The sequence below is a fragment of the Phycodurus eques genome, unplaced genomic scaffold, assembly GCF_024500275.1.
Source record: "Phycodurus eques isolate BA_2022a unplaced genomic scaffold, UOR_Pequ_1.1 contig_90, whole genome shotgun sequence".
NCBI lineage: Eukaryota > Metazoa > Chordata > Actinopteri > Syngnathiformes > Syngnathidae > Phycodurus > Phycodurus eques.
The window spans coordinates 100,128-126,667 of record NW_026904087.1 but is presented as its reverse complement, the minus strand read 5'-3'; the positions used below and the strand labels follow the sequence as shown (position 1 = coordinate 126,667).

At 44.0% G+C, this 26,540-nt stretch overlaps 2 protein-coding genes and 1 non-coding gene across 5 annotated transcripts in view; all 3 read left to right on the top strand.

The window, feature by feature from the left end:
- The window catches only part of LOC133398374 (gastrula zinc finger protein XlCGF52.1-like), a 48,779-nt gene that overhangs the window by 20,001 nt on the left and 2,238 nt on the right, over positions 1–26,540 (top strand). The gene's annotated exons all lie outside the window — the stretch shown is intronic.
- On the top strand, positions 283–26,540 carry LOC133398373 (gastrula zinc finger protein XlCGF57.1-like). Of its 3 annotated transcripts, none has more exons than XM_061669959.1 (6): positions 283–571; positions 956–1,100; positions 3,094–3,179; positions 14,337–14,490; positions 24,291–24,566; positions 25,866–26,540. In XM_061669959.1, exons 2-6 carry the CDS (start codon positions 977–979, stop codon positions 26,156–26,158), a joined length of 933 nt encoding a protein of 310 aa, XP_061525943.1. In that variant the 5' UTR covers positions 283–571; positions 956–976; the 3' UTR covers positions 26,159–26,540. The 3 variants fall into 3 exon arrangements, with proteins under 3 accessions (XP_061525943.1, XP_061525942.1, XP_061525941.1); XM_061669958.1 differs by having other exon boundaries at positions 24,291–24,662; XM_061669957.1 differs by having other exon boundaries at positions 24,291–25,959.
- On the top strand, positions 7,306–7,377 carry trnae-cuc (transfer RNA glutamic acid (anticodon CUC)). The gene has a single exon. It is a non-coding gene; the product is annotated as a tRNA-Glu (tRNA).

The following is a 26,540-nucleotide window of genomic DNA, read 5'->3' as shown; positions in this document are numbered from 1 at the left end:
AATAAACTTGAATTTTTAATGTATCTCAAGATTAGAATGAACCTTGCTGGTTGTAGTCCTGGCATAGTGTACTTTCTCTCATATATATATATATATATATATATATATATATATATATATATTTATAATTATTTTAAATCCGAAGCATTGACGTCCCTGTCGGTCGATTTTATTTTGAAGGTGCCGCTCGTTGGCGGCTTATTACCGTAATGCCGAGTACGAACAAAATTAGGGGCGTCTGGTTTGACTTCATTTGGCTCAAACCGGTGGCCTGCCGTAAAGGATCATGGGTAATACATCTCCTTTCCCTTCTCGCCATGCGGGAGGAGCGACGATCGTGCTTCAGCAAATCTTCCTGAATTTGGACCGAATGTTGCGAATCGTCGACGCTTGACGCCCCTGATCGCGACTTTAGTGGACTAAAACATCATTCGTGCCATCTTCGTGTCCGGTTGGAGTCGCCTCGTGCACGTCGAAGCTTCTCGGCCTAGCTTAGCTTAGCTTAGCTTAGCTTGCTAGCAAAGAGACGCGTTTGGGATCAACACTTCGCTCAGCAGAGATCAAGCGGGAGGTAAAGTGTTCTTCTTTACACCACCTACTAGTGTCTAAAGCTTAAATGGAGTGAAAATAACACACACACACCAACTACAACATTAAATAATATCCTCGAACAATTATTTTCGAAATAGTTATTTGTTGTTATTATCTCCATCTGGATCCTTTTGTGGAATAATGTCTGTCATGTTTCATCACAAATTGTTTCTCCTGAAGTCAAAAATTAGCCGTCTTCTTCATCTGTTACAATACATAATTACGTTTTAATGTTTCATTTTGTTGACTTTGGTGCTTTGCCGTTTGGACTCATCTGCTGTTTGACTCCCAATGTCCAAATCGGAATCTTGAGTTCAATGTTTCACATGTTCGATGATCACTTGCTTTTCTCATCCCTCCAAAGTGTTGCGATCGTCGTGTGAAAATGTGTGCAAGGACAGCAGAGTACGAGGAGGAACTTTGGGGCCCAAAAGAGGAGAAGGAGCCACAACGTCAACTGCTGGACGCTGCGTTCAATCTGCAGCCTCGAATTGTGCTCCGCAGAGCAGGTGGGTTCACTTGTTGCATGCATTCGAATTGTATTGCTGTTCCTGTTCCTGTGTTTCTTTCCAGCCTCCGTTTGATGACTCATTCACTGCCAGACATTTTCACTCCGTTTTCACGCCCCACAGAATATTGTGTACTATGACGATGTCAACACCAAAACCACCGAAAGAAAGATCCGACTCTCTTTCTTTCATCAGAAAAAAAGTTCGTCTCTCCCTTATACCGTTCTTTAGTAATCAGCAGTCAAATATAGGCGACTTTCGGCCAAATCTGTTCGTGGAGGAAAAACAGCCTTTTTGTGAAAGCAGACGCATCAAGCAGAACAATGACTTTGACACCAACATTTTTTTCCTTTCGTGAAAACCTCAAACATCTGAACATAAAACAATACAGAGAAAGTACAGAAAAATAATATATTTAGAATATATTATATATATTACATATATATTACATATATATTACATTATATATATTCCAACAGGCAGTATTGCAGTTACGACCCAGTGCCGTAAAGTGTCGTTGTGTTTTGGTGTGCAATGACTCCTCCGAACCCAACTTTGATGACAAAATTCTTGTTAGCACACAGTTGTTGTCCGCGCATTATTGGACATGATAATCTGCCAACAAAGCCGCCATTCAGGCAGTGATTAGTGACTCAGTGTCACGATGATCAGCGACAGTAACTTCATCACGCAGGCAGCTCCCCTCTGGCATTTCCGCAGCTGCGGATGTCTCATTTACTCCAAGGACGTTCCGTTCTGCCGGTCTTGTGCCAGTGACGAAGCTGGCATGGAGGTGAAGAATAGTAACTTTGTCATGTGATGATTTGTGAGGCTAGCTAGCTGGCTGCGCGACACAGTCTTTTGCCGCACTGCCATTTTGCATGTGTTATTGGATGGAATAATCTGGCCACTAGTGATGTTAGCTAGCTAGCTAGCCTGGCTAATCATAGTGCAGAGCCATGAGGAAGACAGGTGAGCTTTTTCTGTGTCTGTACAGTTAGAAAGTGCATGTTTTTTTTGGGAGGGGGGGATTGTAGTTTCATCTTCTTGGGCGGCCTGCCCAAGTAATGTTCCATCTTCTTGTCAACGTGTTGTGACATCAGCAAAGATGAACGGAAAAAAGGAACATTTCAGCTGGAACGTTGGCTCAAGTTAGTCAATTTGAGTACGGAGTGACTGAGCGTGAGTTAAGTTAGCTAACCCTCCACGTACTTTGCTGTCGTACACAAAACGTTATCCTCACACTTGATCTTTGCTTAAAAATGTTTTGCTGACAAACGTCTCTCTTTGTGTGCGGCTAGCAAGCTAAGCTAGGCTAAACTAGCTTGGGAAGATTCAAAATGCATCGAGACAAGTTTACCCGGACCGAGATTTAATGAATTATGTTTTAGTGTGGTCAAGTAGTGATGGATGTCCTCTGTCAAGACAACAATTCAGTATTAATTTGGAAAGAAGTAGATCTGCAGTAGATGTAATATGGGAACTCGACTTTGACAAACTTTGTTTAACCTCCGTAGACAAACACATTCTGCGTTAACCTGCATTCATAATATCGCCCACCCCCTACAATCTTACTTTTTACTCCAAACGTTTTAAATTGTATCCACGTGGATCGAATGAACCATTTTAATGCACTGTACAATTTGTTTTGCGCATGTCAGGTTAACAATCCTCTGTCATTGGCCAGAATGAGATAACCCCCAGGCACCCCTATAATTGTTTATTTTTGTATTTTTTAAAAAATTTTGCCACCTTTTTCATGCCTTTGGTGTTTGCATGTCAGTTGTGTTAGCCATTGCTCTTGTTCTCTCTCAGTATATTATGTTTTTAGCCTTGTCTGAAAATGCAGCCTTGATCGTACTTTATGCGCCCCTGCTAATTTCTGTGCGTCTGAGATACGTGACACACATGAAAGAGATGCCTGATCCCTGCAAAATACACATTACTCACAACATGAGAACAAGATTTGTGTTTGTCTTCTTGTGTTTTACAGACATCACTAAAGATCTTCGTCCTGACCAGCAGGAGCCAGAGCCCCTTCACATTAAAGAGGAAGTGGAGGACGAAGAACGCACACTGGTGAGAAACCTTTTTCCTGCTTAGTTTGTGGCCAAATGTTCTGTTATACGTATCAGGCTAAGACTCACAAGTGTGCGGGTGAGAAGAGCAGTGATCAAGAAGCTTTTTAATGAAAATGTAAATGTTTCATCTGACAAGTAATTACCTGATTTACAAAAATCTACAGTCTTGTATTCTGTGTACCAGATTTTATTGTATTCTTCTTCTTGTCCATATATTTTCTCAAAGACCCTCAAGTGTAAAGAATTAACATTGGTGCCAAAATACTTTAAAGGGACTAGTTGAAGGTGAGAACACAGGCACGTATGCCATCGTGCTGGACTCAAAAATGTCTACCGAAAAAAGCCCCCCAAAACGCACTCAGTAGTCATTTTAGTCATTTACTGATGAAATATTTAATTTTCAGCGAGATTTTGGCCTGCCCACATTTTGGACATGTCAACCTGTTACAGCCTGACGCAAAATGAGCAGGAGCCGATTACATTTCCTCATTGAACTTGAATTTGTCCCCATATTGAAAGTCTGGGACAATAATGATAATAAGAATGCAATAATAAGACAATAATGAGCAAAAATAGTGATTGTTTAAAAAATAATAATTTTGAATTTTATTTTTTTAATAACTTTTTTTATTTTTAAATTCTTCTTTGAACGTACGTCAGCTCAATTTTGAATTGATTGCACCACAAATGTATTGTATATGTGTGAATGTATGTATAGATCAAATGTATGTATGGATCACAGAGGCGTTTTTGTCGGTGGCATTGTGTGACAGACGTGGACTTTGGCTGTCTGTCATAACGTCGGCTGACCCATGACGGGGGTCTCCCGGCCGAACGCGTTTCGTCGTTTAATATCCTGAAACTGCAGGTGATCTGATTTTATTTCATCTGATCCATATAATCTAAAATATTGGGCTGATTGTGGAAATATTTGTCAGAGGTTGAAGCTGCGATGAGAAGAGATGTCCGCATAAATTTTGGTGATGATTGTTGACAGTTTTTGGGTGTTATTGGGTTAGGTTAGAGACCCTTCGTTATCGATGTTTCTTGGGTTCATGTATGAGGCCTGCAAGGATGTGGCAATCACCCGCCGTGTTTGTATGATTTTACTGATGCAATTTTTGAGCACATCAAATGAGTGATTGAACATAATTCTGGGGTACTGGTTGTCGTTCATGTGATGCAGTGGTGTATGACTGCAATGTAAGATATAATACCAGCTTGAACAAAGTGGTGTTTGGAAACTCAAGCAAGCTGTATATTTTTTTTTTCCTGAAAAAAGTGAGGGGATTCCACGTGACAGCTACGATGTATAAAATATGACCCATTACTGCCACTTAATAGTATAGGACATTCCTTTTCCCACACCAGCGATGGCAAGTGATTTTCCATTTTCGATTTTGCCGATGAAAAGGGGGCGTTCGAAAGGGAATTAGTTATTTACCAATTGCTCCAAAACGTTTTGATGTTATTGGAAATGACTGCAGTTTAATTTTCTTGAGCAAATATACATAAAACAAACTTGTTCGTGAAATGTGGACCATGAAGACATATACTTCCTTTGAGCAATGCATGCATTTTCTCCAACGTTTTAGTGATGTCAATATCAAATAAGTGAATGATTGATTGAAATAAGACTGGAAAGAAACCTTTACTTTTAGTGGTAAAGTGTATTTGTGATCCTTAATAAAATAAACAGTGAGAGCTACTCAATTTGCTTGTACATCAAATCCATTGAAATGTCTTTTAACCACTGGAACCCCTCCAAAAACAAAATGCTCTCAACATAAAGGAAAAAAATGGCCCAAGCGACAAGGCCGAAGTGGAAAAACTGCAACGCTGGGGCACTGCGGAGGATCACAAGCAGACGGCCTCTTAGCTCCACTCTCAGATAGTGACGACATGACGTCACACTCCTCACTCTGATGAAGATGATGATGAAAAGTCCGAAGGTGATACGACATCACGCTGACAACAAACGATGGAAGTGTTCTCAGTGTGGGAAAACGTTTGCTTGTAAGAGCGAACGACGCATGACAAGACACACTGGTGAGAAACCTTTTGCCTCCTCAGTTTGCGGTCAAAGATTCTCTCGTCAGTATCGGGCTAAAACACACAAGTGTGCAGTGAGAACAGCAGTGATGAAGAAGCTTTAAATGAAAAAGTAAATGTTTCATATCAAAGGAAATTACGATCATACTGATTTACAAACATCTACATTCTTGTCTTCTGTCTACCATCTTTTATTTTTTCAATCTTTTCATTTTCTTTGTATCTTCGAAAAGCCTGTGGACAAATGTTGAGAATTATCACTGGTGCCAAAATACTTTTGTCTCATGTTTTAAAATGAGCAATTGATTGATCGAACTAGATTGTGATTCGATGTTTGACTTTTGGTGAAAAGGTTGAAAAGTGTGAATGGGATCCGTCATAAAATACAATTCTTCAAACAGTGAGAGTCACTCCATTGTCTTGTATGTCAAATCCATTTTCCCTGTTGAAAAGAACTGAAATGCCTTTAATCCTTTCAAAACCCTCCAAAACCAAAATGATGGCAACGTAAAACAAAAAAGGCGGGGCCGGGATTTGAACCCCAGTCCTCAGAACTGTGAGGCGGATGTGCTAACCAGTAGAAGGCTGGAGAACTGAGGGATGCTGATCCAGGACGACAGTGAATTCATGTGAAGGGGCATGATAGGCATTAAACTGTCGATCAAGTTAATCTCAACATTTTACTGTATTGATAAGAATATTAATCAACATTTAATACAGATTACCATTTCAACCGCTTTGATGCTCACATCTTGTGTGGTGATGAAATGCGACACTCGTCACGCTCCACTTTATCATATTTTTTTCATTTTATAAAATAATCATTGAAGCCATAATTGATTAACAATTAGACAGAATCATGATGATGTTTTCAATTTAACATTATGCAGAATAATTTTTATCCCATAACATAATAGACTTCAATAACTGTCCCTCATAATGTTCTTGACAACATTTTTAAAATGTAGAAATTCAAACAAATTGGGACAAATTGTTCTGGTAGTGAAGTTTTATAAGTTGGCAGCTTCCGACACCCGATTGGTTTGTATGCGATCCATTCAGGGACTACGAATTTAGATGGCGAGGCCCCCGGTTTGGGGGCCTCGCACACATTTGGTTCCTCCTGCCTTGAAACAAAGCCACGAATACGAACCAATGAGCGGTGACCGTGATTTCATCATTTTTGCTGTTTTCACTGCATGCATCATACAATTGCCTCCCCAGTACGGCAGCCTTACACACGGCATCTCTACCGGTCGGGTTATTGCTGCTTCCTGTTCCATTCTCTTCCTTCTCCCCAATAAGAGCACCACATCCTCCTCCTCCTCCTCCTTGTTCTCCAAGACCAGCACCACCTCTTCACTGCCACCATGGGGTCACCCAGTCCCTCAATAACCCCTCTGCTCGTGACCTCAACCCCTGATGCTGCTGCTAATCACAACAAAACAATAATAATCACAGCAAGAGTTATGTTCTGAATACACAAAGACATTCCATGTAAGAAAATGCCATAAGTTACACACCTACACGGACACACTTTGAGGGTTTACGCTTTCTTATATCAAAGTAAACCCGCTCATTTGTTCACATATCAAATAATATGCAAGTATGCCTCCATCCATCCATCCATCCATTTTCAACACTGCTTATCCTGGTTCGGGTCGCGGGACGCTGGAGCATATCCCAGCTGACTTCGGGCAAAAGGAGGACTACACCCTGAACTGGTCACCAGTCAGTCGCAGGGCACATATCGACACACAACCATGCGCACTCACATTCACACTGTCACTTAGTGGGAACTGAACCCACACTGCCTGCACCAAAGTCAGGCGAGTGTACCACTACACCATCAGAGACTTCAAGTATCCCTTAATTGCTTAAAGTGTAATTCACAAAGTCAGGTCACAGAGACAACAAGAATCAACGATGCTTGCAATCCATCCATCCATGCAGCCAAAGAAAAGCTCTGTCAATCTTTGCACATTTTTGTTCACGTCCGGTGTGGGCGCAGGGGGGCGGAGACGACACTCTTAGTGATTGTCTAGATTAACAATTGTTGACAATAGCAGAAGTCCCTGATGGTCGAGTGGTTAGGATGTGGTGCTCTCACCGCCGTGGCCCAGGTTTGATTCCCGGTCAGGGAACATTCATCCTTAAACCTATTTGGTCATGTGTTGCTCAACATTGACTGTTATTTGCATTGACCTGGGTTTGATCCTCTCATTATGCAGCCCGATGGGGGGCACAAGCCAGTGCAAACTGTTGTGTCACGAAGGGCATCTGGCTTACAACTTTGCCAAACAAATGTGAGTGTTCATCCAAAGAATTCCGTATTGGATCAATTGTGGCTAGGGTAAGGAACGTCCAAAATTCAGCTACTGTGGGTCGAAGATGGGCTTAAATTGGGAACTATAGAGGAATAACTATGGGCTGTGGGAACTATAGAGGAATAAAATTGATGAACCACACAATAAAGTTATGGGAAAAAGTTGTGGAGGCTAGACTCATGACAGAAGTGAGTATTTGTGAGCAACACAACATCCATCCATCCAGTCACGACATCCATCAACCTTCTCTTTGGTCTTCCTCTCGCTCTCTTGCCTGGCAGCTCCATCCTCATCATCCTTCGACAAATATACTCACTCTCTCCCCACTGGATGTGTCCAAACCATCGAAGTCTGCTCTCTCTAACTTTGTCTCCAAAACATCGAATCTTGGCTGTCCCTCTGATGGGCTCTTTTCTGATTTTATCCAACCTGGTCACAATAGCAAACCTCACCATCTTCATTTCCACCATCTCCAGCTCTGCTTCCTGTTGTCTCTTCAGTGGCACTGTCTCTAATCCGTACATCATGGCTGGCCTGACCACGGTTTTATAAACTTTTCCTTTCATCCTAGCAGAGACTCTTCTGTCACACCGACACCACACCTCACCACTGTTCTGTGGTTTTGCTTGTGTGCAAGCAGGGAGTAGCGCTACAGCCCCATGCAACGCCGATATTTAATGTTTCATTTCCTCCATTCTGCTTGACCTAACAGCCGAACAGGACAAAAAGAGGAGGATTACATGGAAAAGGATGACTTGCTGTGGCGACCCCTAACGGGACCAGCCCAAAAGAAAAGAAGATGATTATCGCATTAAAACACAAAAACAAGACAATATAAATACAAATATTCATTTTGAGAATGAGTCATATCAACCATATTTGCCATTCTATTGTTGTAGGATTCTGTAGCAAATATGCAGAAACATTTTCCAAAGGGTTCTACCCCCAGTGGAACTCATTAGCCTTTATTCTAGACTATTGTAATTAGAAGTCTTTTTTCTATCTCGGTTTCATTGCAACTCATAGCCTTTATGTTAGGCCTAAAGTGATTGCACATTGCCCATTTAGCTCTGTCAATATATTTAAAAATTTGCTTTCCCAAAATGTATTGAAGCCACACATTATAACTCAACTGATTTGGAGTAAACTGAGAAACAAAACTTATGTATTTATTGAAATATTTAACCTTTAAACATCTTTAAAATTCCAGTTTGAAACTGAGATAATAATATGTATATATGTATAATCGAGCTAGAAACCAGCTGACGAAAGAAATTAACATTACAAAGAGGAACTATGCAGCAAAGTTGGAAAAACAGTTTAGCGCTAATGACTAATTCAGGCTGGCATGCATTCCAATCGCTGACCAATTACAAGCGACGATCCCCCCAAGCTGAGAACAATAGCACACTAGCCAACGACTTGAATACCTTCTACTGCAGATTTGAAAACCACACTTCACACCCCACACCCACCCAGCCGCACCACTGACCACAATTACACCACCGACTTCTACGGTAACCATCCACGAACAGGATGTGAGACGCATCTTCAAACAACAAAAGATTAATAAAGCGGCAGGCCCAGACCATGTGTCCCCATCCTGCCTCAAAGTCTGCATGGACCAGCTCGCTCCAGTCTTGACACAGAAATTCAATAGATCTCTGGAACTGTGCGAAGTACCATCCTGTTTCAAACGCTCCACCATCATTCCAGTCACCAAGAAACCTACAATCCCGGGTCTAAATGACTACAGGCCTGTCGCCTTGACATCTGTGGTCATGAAGTCCTTTGAACGTTTCATGCTGGACCACCTCAAGAGCGTCACAGGCCCCCTGCAGTTTGCCTACCGAGCAAACAGGTCTGCGGATGATGCAGTCAACATGGGACTGCACTTCATCCTAGAACACCTCGACAGTGCAGGGACCTACGTGAGAATCCTGTTAGTGGACCTCAGCTCAGCGTTGAAGACCATCATCCCTGAACTCCTTTCCTCCAAGCTTCTCCAGCTCAGCGTCTCACCTGCCATCGGCCAGCTCCCTGACGGGCAGGACACAGCAGGTGAGGCTGGGGGAGGCCACCTCGTCCACACGCAACTTCAGCACTGGGGTGCCCCAAGGTTGTGTCCTCTCTCTGCTGCTCTTCTCTCTCTACACGAACGACTGCACCTCAGCTCACCTGGCTGTCAAACTTGGTCATCGACCTCATCAAGGACGGTGACGAGTCTGCATATTGGCAGGAAGCGGAGCGGCTGGAGCTGCGGTGCGGCCGACACAACCTGGAGCTGAACACGCTCAAGACTGTAGAGATGATCGTGGACTTGAGGAAGCATCCTTCACCACAGCTGCCCCTCACGTTGTCCAGCTGCCTTGTGTCAACCGTCGAGACCTTCAATTTCCTCGGAATTATAGTCCCTCAGGACCTGAAATGGGCGATCAACATCAACTCCGTCCTCAAAAAGGCCCAGCAGAGGATGTACTTCCTGCGGCTTCTGAGAAAGGCACGGCCTGCCACCGGAGCTGCTGAGACAGTTCTACACAGCGGTCATCGAATCGGTCCTGTGTTCTTCCATCACAGTCTGGTTTGGTGCTTCTACAAAAAAGGACAAACTCCGACCGCAACGGACAATAAAAACTGCTGAAAGGATTGTTGGTACCCCCCTACCCACCCTTGCGGACTTGCACGCTGCCAGAACTAAGACAAGGGCGTGCAAAATCCTCTCGGACCCTCCGCACCCCGGTCACCAGCTCTTCCGGCTCCTTCCCTCAGGTCGACGCTACCGATCAATGCAAACTAGAACTAGCAGACATTCCAACAGCTTCTTCCCTCTTGCGATCAACTTCTTCAACACCGAATCTACAATTCCATTGCAACATGCTGCCAATGTTTTCTCTTGAGTTTGTTGTCACATTTCTGTGGGGCCAATTATACATTCCTCGTGCACTCACTGTAGTAGTCTCGCCACGCTGCACTATTTGCATATCTGCTGTTGACCAATACTGGCCACTCATGCCAGGGTAGCATCTGCTCCATTTGCACACTGACTGAGGAGTATCTGAAACATTTGCACAATCAACATTGTCCCAGATTATCGCACCACTCGCTTGAAGTCTCGGCGCCCTTTGCACAACGGTCATTGCACCGGACTATTGCAATATTAGTCTTTCGAACTGCTCTAAGTGCTAGAGGACTCTGCATCTTTTTGCACAATTGTCAAAAAAAAAAAAATAGTTGTACCGGCATTACCAGATAACTAGCAACCTTTTATTGCTCAGTGACTGTTTTTCTTAATGTCTTTATGTCTCAGAAGTGTTCTCTGTCAATTGACTGTCTGTTGTCATGAGCGGCTCCAACTACTAAATATCCTTGTGTGTTTTTTGGACATAATTGGCAAAATAAAGATGATTCTGATTCTGGGATTTGGGTGAGACCTCGTTGGCAGTGTCCCCCAGAACTGGACTAGTGTTGCGATACCATTGGGATTGTCTTGGAGCGGCTGTGGTTTAGTAGATAGAGCAGGTCATCCAGTGACCAAAGTGTAGCCCGTTCAAATCCTGGCTACGACTGTGTGCATCTTGAAGGATTCTTGGGCAAGACACGGACCCTAATTTGCTCCCAGTGGCTCTGGCAGTACCTTGTATAGCAGCAGTTGCCCGTTAGGTGTATGAATGTGTGTTTGTGAGTCAGTAAAGTGCTTTGGGCACTGTGATGGTATTGATAAAGCGCTATACAAGTGCAGTCCATTTACCATTTATGTTTTATAATTTTTTCAAAAAAAGGTACACTTGCAGTCATGTATGCAGATATCAAATAAACATTTTTTCATGCATCTCAAGATTGGAATTAACCTTACTGGTTGCATTCCTGGTTGCGTTGTAACAGAGCGCTTATCTATGTACGTAATTATTTTAAATCTGAAGCATTGACGTCCCTATTATTGGCAAGCTTTTATTTTGAAGGTGGCTTTCGCCGCTCGTTGGCGGTTTATTACCGTAATGCCTCGTATGAACAAAATGAGGGGCGGCTGGTTTGACTTCTTCACGAGTGGAGGCTGGCCTCCCAGTCAACTGGAATTGGTCGAGTTTCGTCTTTATTCCACCTGCATGTTCTTTATCTCGGTTTTATCCAGCATATTTGACCATCAACTTAGTTTGAAATGATCGCAACAAACTATCAAATCCAACCTCCTGCGTTTGTGCATGCGCATGCGCTTCCCTCGTTGCCAGCAACTTCCGCTCCAGATCGACTTTCGTGCACTTTTGTTCGAGCAAATGAATTTGCTCCACGAATTAATTCTTTCCGAATTAGTTGCGAACGGATTGAAACCTCGACACAGTGCGTCCTTCACTACTTTCAAGAAGTAAAACATCATTTCAATCTTCGTGTGCGGATAAACTCGTCTTGGTGGTGCACGTCGAAGCTTCTCGGCCTAGTTAGCGTAGCTCGCAAGCCGCTAACAAAGAGACGCGTTTGACAGCAACGCATCGCAAATTAGAGATCGCCTGTGATGATCGTGTGCAAAATCTGTGCGAGAACGACAGCAAAGTATGAGAAGGAACTTTCTGGAACGAAAGAAGAGGACGAGCCACGACGTCAACTTGTGGACGCTGTTCGCATGCAGCCTCGTGTTGTGTTACACAGAGCAGGTTTGGACTCTTCCTACTCTCACTTGTTGAGTTCCGAACTACTTTCTGTATCCAATCGTTTCAGCTTGAGCTCACAAAATGTTTTTTGGTAGACAGCAGAATTATTGGTTCCATTTATCACAGCAAGTCTTTCGGGTCCTGAAGGAGCAAAACAGCCCCAGACCATCACACTACCACCACCATGTTTCCCTTGATGTATGAGGTCCTTTTTCTGAAATGCGGTATTAATTTCACGCCAGATGTCATGGGACGCACACCCTCCAAAAAGTTCAACTATTGTCTCGTCAGACCACAGAGTATTTTCCCAAAAGTCTTGGAGACAATCAAGATGGCTTCTGGCAAAATTGAGACGAGTCTTCATTTTCTTTTTGCTCAGCAGTGCTTTTCGTCTGCCATGCAGGCCATGGGTTTTCATTCACTATTTAGGCTTTTGTCCGAGTCCTCTGGTTTCCTCCCACATTCCAAAAATATGCGTGATTGGTTGACTGAAGACTCTAAATTGTCCGTAGGCGTGAATGTGAGTGCCAATGGTTGTTTGTCTATATGTGCCCTGCGATTGGCCGGCGACCAGTTCAGGGTGTACCCGCCTGCGAGGATAAGCGGTTTAGAAAATGGATGGATGGACCTTCCGACCATAAACCTTTTCCAGATTGTTTCTTTTGTTAGATCGATTGAATTCGGTGAGGGCTAAATTAAGTTACATTGCACATTGTGAATACATCGAAAGAACACCTCAAGATTTGGCTACCGGCTCCATCGAATGAATATTGCAGGACTGTAATTTATTGTAATAAATCCTAGAATCATATTCGCAACTACCAGTGAGGTCTGTGGGTGAGGAAAAAAAGAGTACCAAGCAACATCTGGTGCGCCATTGAGGACCAGACCAAAATTTGTAGGTGCACGCCTGTATATACAGAAGCTGCCTGTCAATGGCAGGAAAGAGGTCAATTGGGAAACTCAACGGAGCAAATTGACGACCGCAACGTGGTTACGTCATCAGTACGAGGGAAGAAGGCAGAAGTGGAGGGTACACATTCGATTTCAGGAGCGCAAAATAAATGCAGACGGCGCGGTGGTTTGCAAGCCGCCGTTAAAAAAAAGAAGAAGAAGAAGATGGCAAGGACTTCGGAGAAGACAAATGCGAAAAAAGAAGGCAAAATGCTGCAAGTTTGGGAGCATTTCAGACGGATAAGGAAGGTGACGCGACACGTCTCTCAAGCAAGACGCACAGAATGCGGTGGAAGAGCCGAAATGAACGTCGCGCAAATCAGTGAGTTTAACGTGAATGCAATTTGCTAACGTAACGAAGGGCTAAGGTTTCTATGAATTATGACTGCCGTCAAATTTGTGGCCAGTTTATTATGAGGTGACAAGTAGAGTGTGTGCGACGACAACATGACTTCATTCTGGGTGCTTGTCATATTCGTCAAGGGACAGTTTTGCTCAGTGATTTAAGCAATGTGAGACAAATGGTCAGTGTACGAGCATCGTATCTGCAAGTGGCGACATTTTGAGTCAAGTGCTGATTGCGAGTTGAATCGAGTCAAGTGCTGATTGCGAGTTGAATCCTCGTCACGGTAAGTCCATCAATACCTCACAGGACTAAAACATCATTCGTGCAATCTTCGTGTCCGGTTGGAGTCGTCTCGTGCACGTTGAAGCCATTCGGCCTCGCTTTGTTTAGCTTAGCTTAGCATGCTAACAAAGAGACACGTTTGGGATCAACATTTCGCTAAGCAGAGAAAAAGCCTGAGCGTAAATTGTTCTTCTTTCCGTCACCTACGAGTTAGGACGTGGACCAGAATATTCATACTAACAATTAAATGAGATGAAAAACAACAAATAGATGATCAGCTGTGTTTGTCTGATGTACTGAAATCACATCCTGTAACACCTATTTTGTGAATCCATTTGTAGAATCTCGACAATGTTTTCTCTCCCTGTCACAAATGAGCGGTTTTCTTTCTGTCTCATATTTCTTGCAATGCATCATTCCGTTCTCCTGTTTCCTCTTGTTGACTTTGGTGCTTTGCCATTTTAACTAACGTAGTGTTTAACCCACAGTGTTCAAATCGTAATCTTGATGTCATCTGATTTGCACTTGCTTTTCTCATCCCTCCAACGTAGAGCGGAAAGTGTTTCGATCGTCATGTGAAAATGTGTGCAAGGACAGCAGAGTACGAGGAGGAACTTTGGGGCCCAAAAGAGGAGAAGGAGCCACAACGTCAACTGCTGGACGCTGTGTTCAATCTGCAGCCTCGAATTGTGCTACACAGAGCAGGTGGGTTCACTTCTCTCTCACTGGTTTTATGAATTACATTTGAAGGAACCTGTGTTTAAAATTACCGATGACTTTCGAGGTTCCATGCGTGTTCGTTTTCGTGGAAGAACTACAATAACAACGCGTTACAAGTCAACCAATTTATTCCTGACAGAGGAGTCTATTCATTTTGCAGATCTCGGGGTTCGTAACTATCCCTATCTTATCCTTAGCAGATAGAGTAGTCGAACAAAACTATCTGATTCTACTCCAGACTTATACAATGTTTCAAAAAGTGAAAGTATGGAATCGCTGTCGTCTGATTGGTCCATGGTCTGATCTGACGTCATCGTTGCTCTGCAGAATGATGACCATTTGCCACTGGCTCCAGATACCGTCTCCAGACGCCGTCCCACATTCCTGAATCTAATGTTTATAGTGGCTCCCCGCAGTCCTTTTCTTCCTTGACCTTTGTTCTTTATTGTCTCCAGATACACCCTGATGGGGGGGGGAGGCTTTCCTGCAATAAACTCCTACCCCCTTATCTGATTATACTGCAATACACATCCTTGCTTACCTTCCAAACCAGTTAAACCCTGAAACTCTATATTATATTATATTACATATAGAATTACATATTAGAATATAAAGTATTCTATATTACCTTCAATCCCCCAAGTTGATCTTCTGATAATCAGAAGATCAACAACCCCTATACCTGCAGCCGACTTCACTACAATACTCAATAAAACCTAATCTAAACACAGCAAATTCAAAAAACTTAAGAAGGGGATACAAAGGCGTCGATCAAGGCAGCGAGCGCACTCATTGTCTCCACGTCCTCTTTCAGCGGCAGCTGCAGATCTTGGCAGTGGGGGTTCTTCCCTTCAAAGGCCTTGAGCGCAAACCTGAGGACAAGACTCCTGAGAAAATGAATAAAACACCCCCCACACCAGTCACTCTCCCAGGTGCAATCCGCCATATGGTTGCTCTCCTGCTGAGAGAGAGGCTTGATCACAGTGGGGGTTATCATAGAAAGCAATGCACAAGTGCCTGTCCATCCACTCCGTAGCAAATGACTGTTTACCGCCCCCTTGACCAAGTCCTTATTCAGGTCATATCCCGTCACTTTAGAGGTTCGAAAAACCACTGATCCTCATTTTTTGATGCTGGTACTTTAGCCACTTTTCTCATTATCGGACAAGATGAAGTTTTTGTCGGTCGTATCCAATTAATAATAATCTGTCCTTGGGGATCGGCCCCTGAGACATCTATACCCAAGGTCAACAGTACGGGATGTCTGTCCCCCGGGGCATACTACCTCTTTCCAATTTGATCCTGTCCTTCCACCGCCAATTTCTCTTCATCGTCAGCTCCCAGTATCCCGGTTTCGAGTGGATAATCACCTGCTTCCAGCTGTAACACAAATCCACCTGCTCGTTCGCTTTGAACCTATGGTTCACCGGATACCGGCTAGCTCCCCCATGTCCTGTACTCAAAGCGCACAAGTAAATATCGTGTCCCGCCGGATTGCCCCAGCGTACACAATTTACCACCTTACACAAATCAAATTGGTATACCATCCTTTCCCCCAATGTGTAGTTTAATTCTAGGGCCCCTGTTGGCTTCACGGCCCTCTTGGTCACTCTTTCTCCTTGTATTGAAGGCATTCCAAAATAGATTCCTGTAACTATAATCAGGGAGATCACCAGAGTCATGATTATAACCTTCTTTGACCAGACATACAGGATGTACATATTTCCCCCTTTGTTAAATGACCAATTTAACACTAAAACACAGTATCCACACACAACACCATACACAAACAAGCAGGTCGTCTCCCCCGTCGGGAGGCCCCTGACAAGACCTGCAAACAAACCCTTATATAAATTAATCACAACTCTGCAAAAGATACACGTGCCAAAGGGATGGACTACATAATTCCTGTATACATACTCCAGAGAAGGGACAAGTCGGCAGTTGTCACCCAACATTGATATTATTCCCCAACCAATTGTTAATTTGTCTCACAAAAGTGTGAATGTCAATAAACCAAGAATCACATAAAATCAGCGTTAAGTCAGCACACCAACATCCTGCAATACAACAATAACACTATCAAGCTCCATCCTCCTGGGCGTCCTGTAAAATAATGTTATTTCAACAAATCAGTCATTCAACAGTCTGTAGACCGTATTCTCTAGTCAGTCACACGGTCCTTGGTAACTAAAGGTCTATAGTCTCTTTCACGTGATCACATCCTTCACTACTCCTGTCAGCCAGCTCAGTAGTGCTCCATTTCTGCTTTTAATTAAGACGACACAAACATTAAACACAAAACATAAACAATTAACATGACATGACAAGCGAGGGCGGCACGGTGGCCGACTGGTTAGAGCGTCAGCCTCACAGTTCTGAGGAGCGGGGTTCAATCCCCGGCCTCGCCTGTGTGGAGTTTGCATGTTCTCCTCGTGCCTGCGTGGGTTTTCTCCGGGCACTCCGGTTTCCTCCCACATCCCAAAAACATGCATGAATTGAAGACTCTAAATTGCCCGTAGGTGTGAATGTGAGTGCGAATGGTTGTTTGTTTGTATGTGCCCTGCGATTGGCTGGCAACCAGTTCAGGGTGTACCCCGCCTCCTGCCCGATGACAGCTGGGATAGGCTCCAGCACGGCCGCGACCCTGGTGAGGAGAAGCGGCTCAGAAAATGGATGGATGGATGACAAGCGAGACTTCACAGACAATAACATTAACCTGGAGCCAGGAGTGAATGTCCGCTCACATATACCACACAGACAAAAGTGAACACAGCACACTTATTGGTTGAACCATAACACCCAACTCCTGCAACTACGCAGCTTGCATTTGAAGGTTGTTAGGTTTGAAATAAAGATCACCATCATTACACTAGGTCTTCCTCCTCAGTAAAGCGATATGATAGTAAAAGCGAGTGACGATTTAAAATAGCTCAGGCTAATAAAAATTACCGTAACCAACTGTTAGCCTAAGTCTCCTAATTCCTAATATTACATCTGCCAAATTATCGAATCAAGTCACCCTCTACCACTACAGACCAGGCTTCTATCCATTGCATTAATTAAACGATCCTGTTGTAAATCTCCCTGGCCTTTGCAATATCATAAACTCTCAAAACTCACACATGCCCCATCGTAAAGCTGCCCCCCCCCCCCCCCAGCTGTGACGCCTGTATCCTGTCATAAACCATTTGGTGCCCATTCCCTGCGAATTTTACAGCTCTGGGTCTCAGAAGGACATCCCAGATTATTCTGTTTGCTATTTCCTCAATAAGCCTTAACTTGTATTTATTAATCTATATATGGTGCTTCACTATTACCCTTTTGCTCAAAAAGTAGTTCCCCGCTTGTCCACAAATTTTTGTAATCAACCTGATTTTGGAGACAGAATGCAAATAAATAAACCTCCTCAAAATTGACTTGCCAGACGGATGGAAAAATCGTCTTTGTCCTCCCTGCTCTCGTGCTGAATCTGGGGAGACAATCAAACAGATTTATCCTCATACCATATTAGCCATTCTCAAAAACATGTACTCCACACATTTCCCTTGTACATGATGCAAATTAGGCACAGTCTCATGACGTATGTAGCGTAAGTAGCAACTCAACTTGACACCTCTGGCATATCCTTCACTTCTGTGAATGAAAAGAGTTGCATTCGCTATGCTCTATTAATAGTCACTATACTGTATCAACTAAATATTGTAAGGATGTCTTTAGTTGACTTGTGTGCCACTCCGTAAAAAAAAACACAAAAAATGACTCCCTCTGACACACAAGTTAACACATCTTTCATTACTTTGCAACCTATGTCAAAGCTCCTCTTCGAGGCACCAACAAGACTAAAGCCATCGTATGCGTTAACGTGCTTCTCACAATCCTCTATCACTTCAAGTGCTCTCGAAGTATCCATCCATTTTCTGAGCCGCTTCTCCTCACTCGGGTCGCAGGCGTGCTGGAGCATATCCCAGCTATCATCGGGCAGGAGGCGTGGTACACCCTGAACTGGTTGCCAGCCAATCACAGGGCACATAGGAACAAACAACCATTCGCACTCACAGTCATGCCTACGGGCAATTTAGAGTCTCCAATTCATCTCCCATGCATGTTTTTGGGATGTGGGAGGAAACCCACGCAGGCACGGGGAGAACATGCAAACTCCACACAGGCGGGGCCGGGGATTGAACCCCGGTCCTCAGAACTGTGAGGCTGACGCCCAAACCAGTCGGCCACCGTGCCGCCACTCTCTAAGCAATATATATCAAATCCCATTCACCAGCTCAGATAGCAACTTGCACGTCATTTATTCAACGCCGAAGCGTTTTCTGACACCAAAAACCTCCCGTACTGTTTTCAGGCTTTTATCCCAGGCACGCAGAGCCGTTCTGGTCTGCTCTGCTGACCCGGAAATAGAAATTCACGATGCCACTCTGGCTTGATCACATCCGCCGGGCACGCCTTAATTTATCTATGATTTAATTTATCTTCCAGAATATCATATGCATGCCTATTTATACATACAATATGTATGCCTTATTTATTAAGTTAATAAATATAATGGGTACCCTTTGAAGTGCTTTATAACTTTTTACATATCTAGTCAGACAATTTTATTCATCAAAGTTCTAAGGTTTACTTTATATTGTGTACACAATTTATAAAACGTATCACACAGAATATTTATCCCATTCACACTTAGTCCACGTTTTTTTTTTTTTTTTTTTTTTTCACAATAGAGGCCTGCGGAGGACATGTTTGGGACAAGTAGAATCACTTTTCCGATCTGATTACTCGTGGAAACTGGGATATAATGGTTAACCAGCGCTTTGTCGACAGACGGCACGTTTTCTTTTGCACAAGGATAGCCTTTGGGCCATCCGGAAAAAGTGTCGACAATCATTAATAAGTACCTTATGCTTTGGACTGGGACCACCGTTGTCGGTTCGGTCCATTACCACCACATCATTCGGGCATCGGCCCATCTCGGCGTGTTGCAATTCCCTCTTCGTTGTAGGGGCAACACTGAAATTCTGAAATATATCACAAGAAACACAAAAATCTTTTACCTTACGCAGAAGATCAAGGTGCCACCAAAAGCGCAGCGTGTACAGCATTGACACATAACTCTTATGTGCCGGGGTATTTGCTTCCTCAACCACTAACCACACGAACTTTCCTGTAGTTAAGACCAGTCTCCTAAAGCCTCTCGTCGGGCCAAATCACAGCTTCTCCTTGTCATCATACTCAGCACCTGTCTTTCGGCACTTACGCTTGTCTTCCTCTGGCGCTCCCTGTTGGAGGTCGCGCACCACATCAACTGTTACTGCAGGTAGAAAGTCAATTAACTGATCCTGTTTAACAACATATTTTCCTTCAGCATCCATTTATGAGCCTGCTACTTTTTCAGCACCATTAATAAATAGTAACACTCTGACTTTCAGATACCTCCAGTGCCCTGCAAATGGCCAGCAGTTCTGCAGCTTGAGCAGAGGGTTTCATAACATCATTTATGGACCAAAGCGTTTAGATTTCAGAATTTGGGTTTCCGCGATATCTTCTACGGCCTCTTGTTTACAAGGATACTACGGCACGTTAACAAAAGCAGTCGGGTCTACCTCGAATGTCACCGGAGTCACGGATGCACACAGACCCCCATCTGCAGGCCCCTCGGACCACAGCGAGTTCAACAGCTGTGCGGCGTCCTCATGGTCCGAGAGCTCTCTGCCATGGAATCGTGCTAAAGTCTAAAGTGCTCCAACATTCCCCGTCTACCATGGCACCCTGAATACAAAAACATTCAGTACTAGGACAGTACAACACATTGTATTTGACCTTGTTGCCAATCATTTGCCAAATGGCATTTTCTTACCATCGGTCCCAGTTCTCAGGCTTCATGACCTAGTGCAAGTGCAAGTGAAAAAGTGTGGAAAAGATGTCAAACTCATCATAAACCACTCACTCTGCTCTGGCGTCAAGGTGGAGGCAGCTGCCACACCTTGCTTCCCTATGTAAATACCTATTGAGCATCCAGTTTTCCTCCTGTATTGACTCAAAAAGCTTCCCTATAAACCAAATCGTCATTTTTATCATAAAACAATGTGAGATGGAGGGGATCGATCGGAGGGCTGTAGGAGGCAAGAGAGTCTATTCAGAGCTTCCACCGCAGGAAGGCCGCGTCGACGCCTCCTCCCTCCTTGGTTGTTTCCGGAAGTTCCTGTTGTACCATGTTCCATGCAGTGGACAATTTTCCACTCTCAGTTCATCACAGTCCCATCGGCCAACCGTATCGTCAGTCCGTCCGGGCTACAAAGGATGGTAACCCTGGTTTTGATAAGCAGATCTCTGCCCATCAGATTCACTGGAGCCCCTCCTTTAATTAGGACAAACTGATGTTCATGTGTCTGTCCAGCAATTTCAGTCTTTAATGGTGTCGTAATTGGCAGACTCATGGGCACCCCTGCACAGCTCATTCAGGTGGTCGTCTTCCCTTAGCGGGGTTAAGAGGCTCTGCCTTTCCTCCGTCCCCTGGCGCCGGGTTCATTGGGCATTCGGACCAGTCCTCATCGCAGTAGTACTTGCTAGATGGCTGTTGTTGCTGTGGAGCCCGCTGCGGATGCTGTTGCCATGGTGCCGGGCTGCGTCCACCTCTGCCGCGTGGAGCTCTGTAGCCTCTTCTTTGAGGTGGGGCCTCGCTGGGTCCCACTGGAGGTCTCTGTTGCATCAGTGGGGGAGCATTATATTGACAATACCAGTGTCCATACTGACCACAATTGAAGCACGCTTGGTCCGTTGGAGGTCGGCGAGCGCTTCCCCTGCCTCCGTTGGTGTATCCCCTGTCACGACTCCCGCCTCGTCTCCTTGTTGACCCCTGCGCCATCCACATCTGCTTTTCTGCTTCCATTTTTATTTTTTATTTATTTATTTTTTAATGGCCACTTTACGGGCCTGGGCCAATTGTAGCTTCAAAAGTTGTTCCTGCATGTCCTTTACCTCATCTGATGATTTGTGTTGTCTGTCGACGAAAAGTTTCAAATGGTGTGACACATGACAATTAAAGTAGCTATCTCCCCCTTTCATGAGGTCAGACGCTTTAAAAGTTCAGTCCTAACTTCAGCTGGCAATGTGTCAAGCAAAGCAATTCTATAAATAACATTTGCCACCCTTAAATGGGAGGGATGTGACCTTGTGTCATCTGTCCAAATACTTATGCAATTTTCTAAGTGAGAACTGGGATCCATGATAGCTTTGTAGTCCGGGTGCCTCGTCCCCGTCGGCTCGGAGAGCGGGAACATGTCACTGATGACCGCAAACATACGTCAGCACATGCCAGGCTCATGCTGTCCGTCAACTTTTTCAGCCGCTGGATCCAAATTACACCAACAACAGCCAGGGCAGCCGTTTCTGTAAAAACTCAAAATCTATTAAAGACAATTTTTGGAATATTAACCCACCTTTTTGAATGCGGGCTCGTGCGGAATTGATAGGAGTTTTATTTCCCCTCTACAATTGGTCTGTCATTTGAGCAGCTCCCTTGACCGGAGATAGGGACGTCACTGGGACCGTTTTCGAGAAGGTCCGCAAATTGTGTTCAGCGGGGGAGTTTGTCGCTCTTTTTTTTTCTTTTCCGCTGAACAGCTGCCATGGCAGTGCACACCAGACAAATCTCATAAATTTTTCATTCTCTTCTATTTTCTGATTCAAATCTCTTTTCTCTCTCCACCCTGCAGCATCCCACTTATCCTTCATCTTTTTTTCCTTTCCGAATAACCTCTCTTTCTTCCTTCTGAAACTCATCTTTTACGTGAAACAACTTACATTCCTTTTTCTTTTCCACTTTGCCCACACACTTCTAAATCCTGCTGGTTTCTTTTTCTGACTTCCTATTTCAATCCACAAATCCTCCAATGACTTCTGGTAATCACTCCGACACATATCACATTCATTACCTCGACACTCGACTGTCCAATTCACAACCCCGAGTTTTGGTGGCACACTCATCTTATTCTAAATCGGTTTTTGGGGGTCCCAAAATCCCCAACGTCTACCGAAACGTTACAATTTGAAACCGTGTCCGATTTCAAGTCAGTCTACGACGGGACAAGTAGGTACATTGTTACCCTACTCTCTCCCAGGATTTTCTATTATCCTGGTTTGTCAGTAACCTTGTTACCCTGACGTCAGGTCCTCTGTTACCCTGACTTCTGATGATGCAATTTTAACAACACAACGTCTTATTAACTATTGACAACAAAACAACTGTACCACAAGTCTCCTAAATTTCGCAATTTCCAATGTGCAGAATTTGTGATGTAATCAAACAGGCTTCTGCTCACCTTTTTTATTTCGGTGCAGCGGGGAGACTTGCAGTCCAACTGAATTCCTGTCCGCTCCTCTGTCTTTTTAGCTAATGCCCTTCCAGGATCACGTCGGGGTCACCATTAGAAGAAACCTGGGTTTAAAATCACCTATTACTTTTGAGGTTCCATGCGTGTTCCTTTTCGTGGAAGAACTTCAATAATAATGCGTTACAAGTCAACCAATTTATTCCTGACAGAGGAGTCTATACATTTTGCAGAGCTCTGGGTTCGTAACTATCCCTATCTTATCCTTAGCAGATAGAGTAGTCGAACAAAAACTATCTGATTCTACCCCAGACTTATACAATGTTTCAAAAAGTGAAAGTATGGAATCGCTGTCGTCTGATTGGTCCATGGTCTGATCTGACGTCATCGTTGCTCTGCAGAATGATGACCATTTGCCGCTGGCTCCAGATGCCGTCTCCAGACGCCGTCCCACATTCCTGAATCTAATGTTTATAGTTTATGTGTTTATCTCCCCGCAGTCCTTTTCTTCCTTGACATGTGTTCTTTATTGTCTACAGATACACCCTGATGGGGGGACTTTCCTGCAATAAACTCCTACCCCCTTATCTGATTATACTGCAATACACATCCTTGCTTACCTTCCAAACCAGTTGCACCATGAAACTCTATATTATATTACATATAGAATGACATATTAGAATATAAAGTATTCTATATTACCTTCACATTCTAATTTTAATATTATTCCCAGGTTTTTCTGATGAGCACTGTCTGACGATACATATCATTTTTTGATAATATCCAATAGCGTGTAGTGTGATGGCATCCCCTCATGATGATGTGGATTGAGGGTTGTAGGCCAAATTTCAGAAGATCTGAAAGGCTTGTGGCCATTGTTGCATGATCAAAGTGTAACAGTGTTACACAACCTACGTCGTGTAGGTCGTGTTTGGAAAATTGCCAGCAAGATGTTTGCCCTTTTTGTGTCTTGAAGGCTAGTTGAGTAAACATTTGTTCATGCCACGTCAAATCACTCTTCAATCGTAGGAAGTAGCCAAGTACAGTAAACCCTCCGCTATCGCGGTTCATCTATCGCAGTTTTATTACTGTACACATTATTCTTTACTGTACTTAAGTACATTTTTAGGTGTCTATACTTTTTTACTTTCACTCTTTAAATTTGAAACCTGTGATTTCTCTTCCTTACTTTGTCACAAATAGCATTACTTTTTTCAACTTCTATGGATGATGACGTGTAAAAAAAACGGTGCATCCACATTGAAGGGTCGCCCAACTTTGCTGCGTTCCGCTGTTCGACTATTTTGCGTCACCCCATTAGTCCCATTAGGCTCTCTGGTTGAAGGCGCTAACGCGTAAACAGGATCGAGGACCAAGGTGGTTGTCAATATTGTAAACAAATTAGATTTGACCCATTTGTGTTTGTCTTCTTTTGTCTTGCAGACGTCAGTGAAAATCTTCATCCAGAGCGGCAGCAGTCAGTGTCCCCTCACATCAAAGAGGAAGAGGAGGATGAAGAGGTTCAACACATCAAAGAGGAGGAGGAAGAGTTCCTTCACATTAAAGAGGAAGAGCCGGAGGACATCATCAAGGGTCCATCAACTGGTGTCCCTTTGAAGAGTGAAGATGAAGGTCGAAGTGAGGAGAGACGAGGGGCGGAGCCACCAAACAGCAACAGCTCAAGTGATGGAGACCACTGTGGAGGATCACAAACAGACGGTGATGATGATGATGATGATGATGATGATGTTGATGAACAGTTGGAAGGTGATATGACATGTCACACTGCCAATAAATGCTGGAAATGTTCTAAATGTAAGAAAACCTTTGCTTCTAACCGCAATTTCATACAACACATGAAAATACACACTGGAGAGAAGCATTTTGGCTGCTCAGTTTGTGGTCAAAGGTTCTCTGTGAAGAGTTACTTACAAATACACACAAGAACACACACTGGTGAGAAGCCTTTTGCATGCTCAGTTTGTGGTCAAAGATTCTCTCACAAGGAAAGCTTAAATAGACACACAAGAACCCACACTGGTGAGAAACCTTTTGCATGCTCAGTTTGTGGTCAAAGTTTCTCCCGAAAGGAGAGCTTAAAAATACACACAAGAACACACACCAGAGAGAAACCTTTTGCATGCCCAGTTTGTGGTCAAAGATTCTCTCACAAGGGATATTTGACAGGCCACGCAAGAACACACACTGGTGAGAAACCTTTTGCATGCTCAGTTTGTGGTCAAAGATTCTCCCTAAAGAAAAGCTTAAAAATCCACACAAGAACACACACTGGTGAGAAACCTTTTGCTTGCTCAGTTTGTGGTCAAAGGTTCTCCCGAAAGGAAAGCTTAAAAATACACACAAGAACACACACCAGAGAGAAACCTTTTGCATGCTTAGTCTGTGGTCAAAGATTCTCTCACAAGGGATATTTGACAGGTCACGCAAGAACACACACTGGAGAGAAGCCTTTTGCATGCCCAGTTTGTGGTCAAAGATTCTCCCTAAAGAAAAGCTTAAAAATACACACAAGAACACACACTGGTGAGAAACCTTTTGCATGCCCAGTTTGTGATCAAAGATTCTCTGTGAAGAGATACTTAACAATACACACAAGAACACACACTGGTGAGAAACCTTTTGCATGCTCAGTTTGTGGTCAAAGATTCTCCCAAAGGGGACATTTGACAAGTCACACAAGAACCCACACTGGTGAGAAGCCTTTTGCCTGCTCAGTTTGTGGTCAAAGATTCTCCCTAAAGGAAAGCTTAAAAATACACGCAAGAACACACACTGGAGAGAAGCCTTTTTCCTGCTCAGGTTGTGGGCAAAGATTCTCTCGTAAGGATCGGGTTAAGACACACAAGTGTCCTGGTGAGACAAGCAGTGATCAAGAAGCTTTTAATGCAAATGTAAATGTTTAATATAAAAGTAATGACTATGTGACTGACAGAAATCTACATGCTTGTATTCAGTGTACCAGCTTTTATTTTATGTATCCTCTTCTTGTCCATATAGTTTCTAAAAGCCCTGTGAGTGTTGAGAATGAACGCCCAGACTTCCCTTTCCCCAGCCACTTCATCCATCTCTTCCAGGGGGATCCCGAGGCGTTCCCAGGCCAGCCGAAGGATGTAATCTCTCCAGCGTGTCCTGGGTCGTCCCCGGGATCTCCTCCCGGTGGGGCGTGCCCAGAACACCTCACCAGGGAGGCGTCCGGGAGGCATCCGAATCAGATGCCCCAGCCACCTCATCTGGCTCCTCTCGATGTGAAGGAGCAACGGCTCTACTTTGAGATCCTCCCGGATGAGTGAGCTTCTCACCCTATCTCTAAGGGGGAGCCTGGACACCCTTCGGAGGAAACTCATTTCGGCCGCTTGTATCCTGGATCTTGTTCTTTCGGTCACGACCCACAGCTCGTGACCATAGTGTAGATCGACCGGTAAATCGAGAGCTTCGCCTTTCGCCTTCTTTACCACAACGGATCGATACAAAGTCTGCAACACTGCAGACGGTGCACCGATCCGCCTGTCGATCTCCCGTTCCGTTCTTCCCTCACTCGTGAACAAGACCCCAAGATACTTGAACTCCTCCACTTGGGGCAGGATCTCATCCCCGACCTGGAGAGGGCACGCCACCCTTTTTCGGCTGAGAACTCCTCCAGTGAGAGTTGGAGGTCACGGCTTGATGAAGCCA

What these genes read in the sequence shown, in the direction of transcription:
- LOC133398373 (XM_061669957.1), top strand. Translation starts at nt 977, where the DNA reads ATGTGTGCAAGGACAGCAGAGTACGAGGAGGAACTTTGGGGCCCAAAA. An exon ending in AATTGTGCTCCGCAGAGCAG is followed by an intron (nt 1,101 to 3,093) that starts GTGGGTTCACTT and finishes TGTGTTTTACAG; the next exon opens with ACATCACTAAAGATCTTCGT. An exon ending in AATTGTGCTACACAGAGCAG is followed by an intron (nt 14,491 to 24,290) that starts GTGGGTTCACTT and finishes TTTGTCTTGCAG; the next exon opens with ACGTCAGTGAAAATCTTCAT.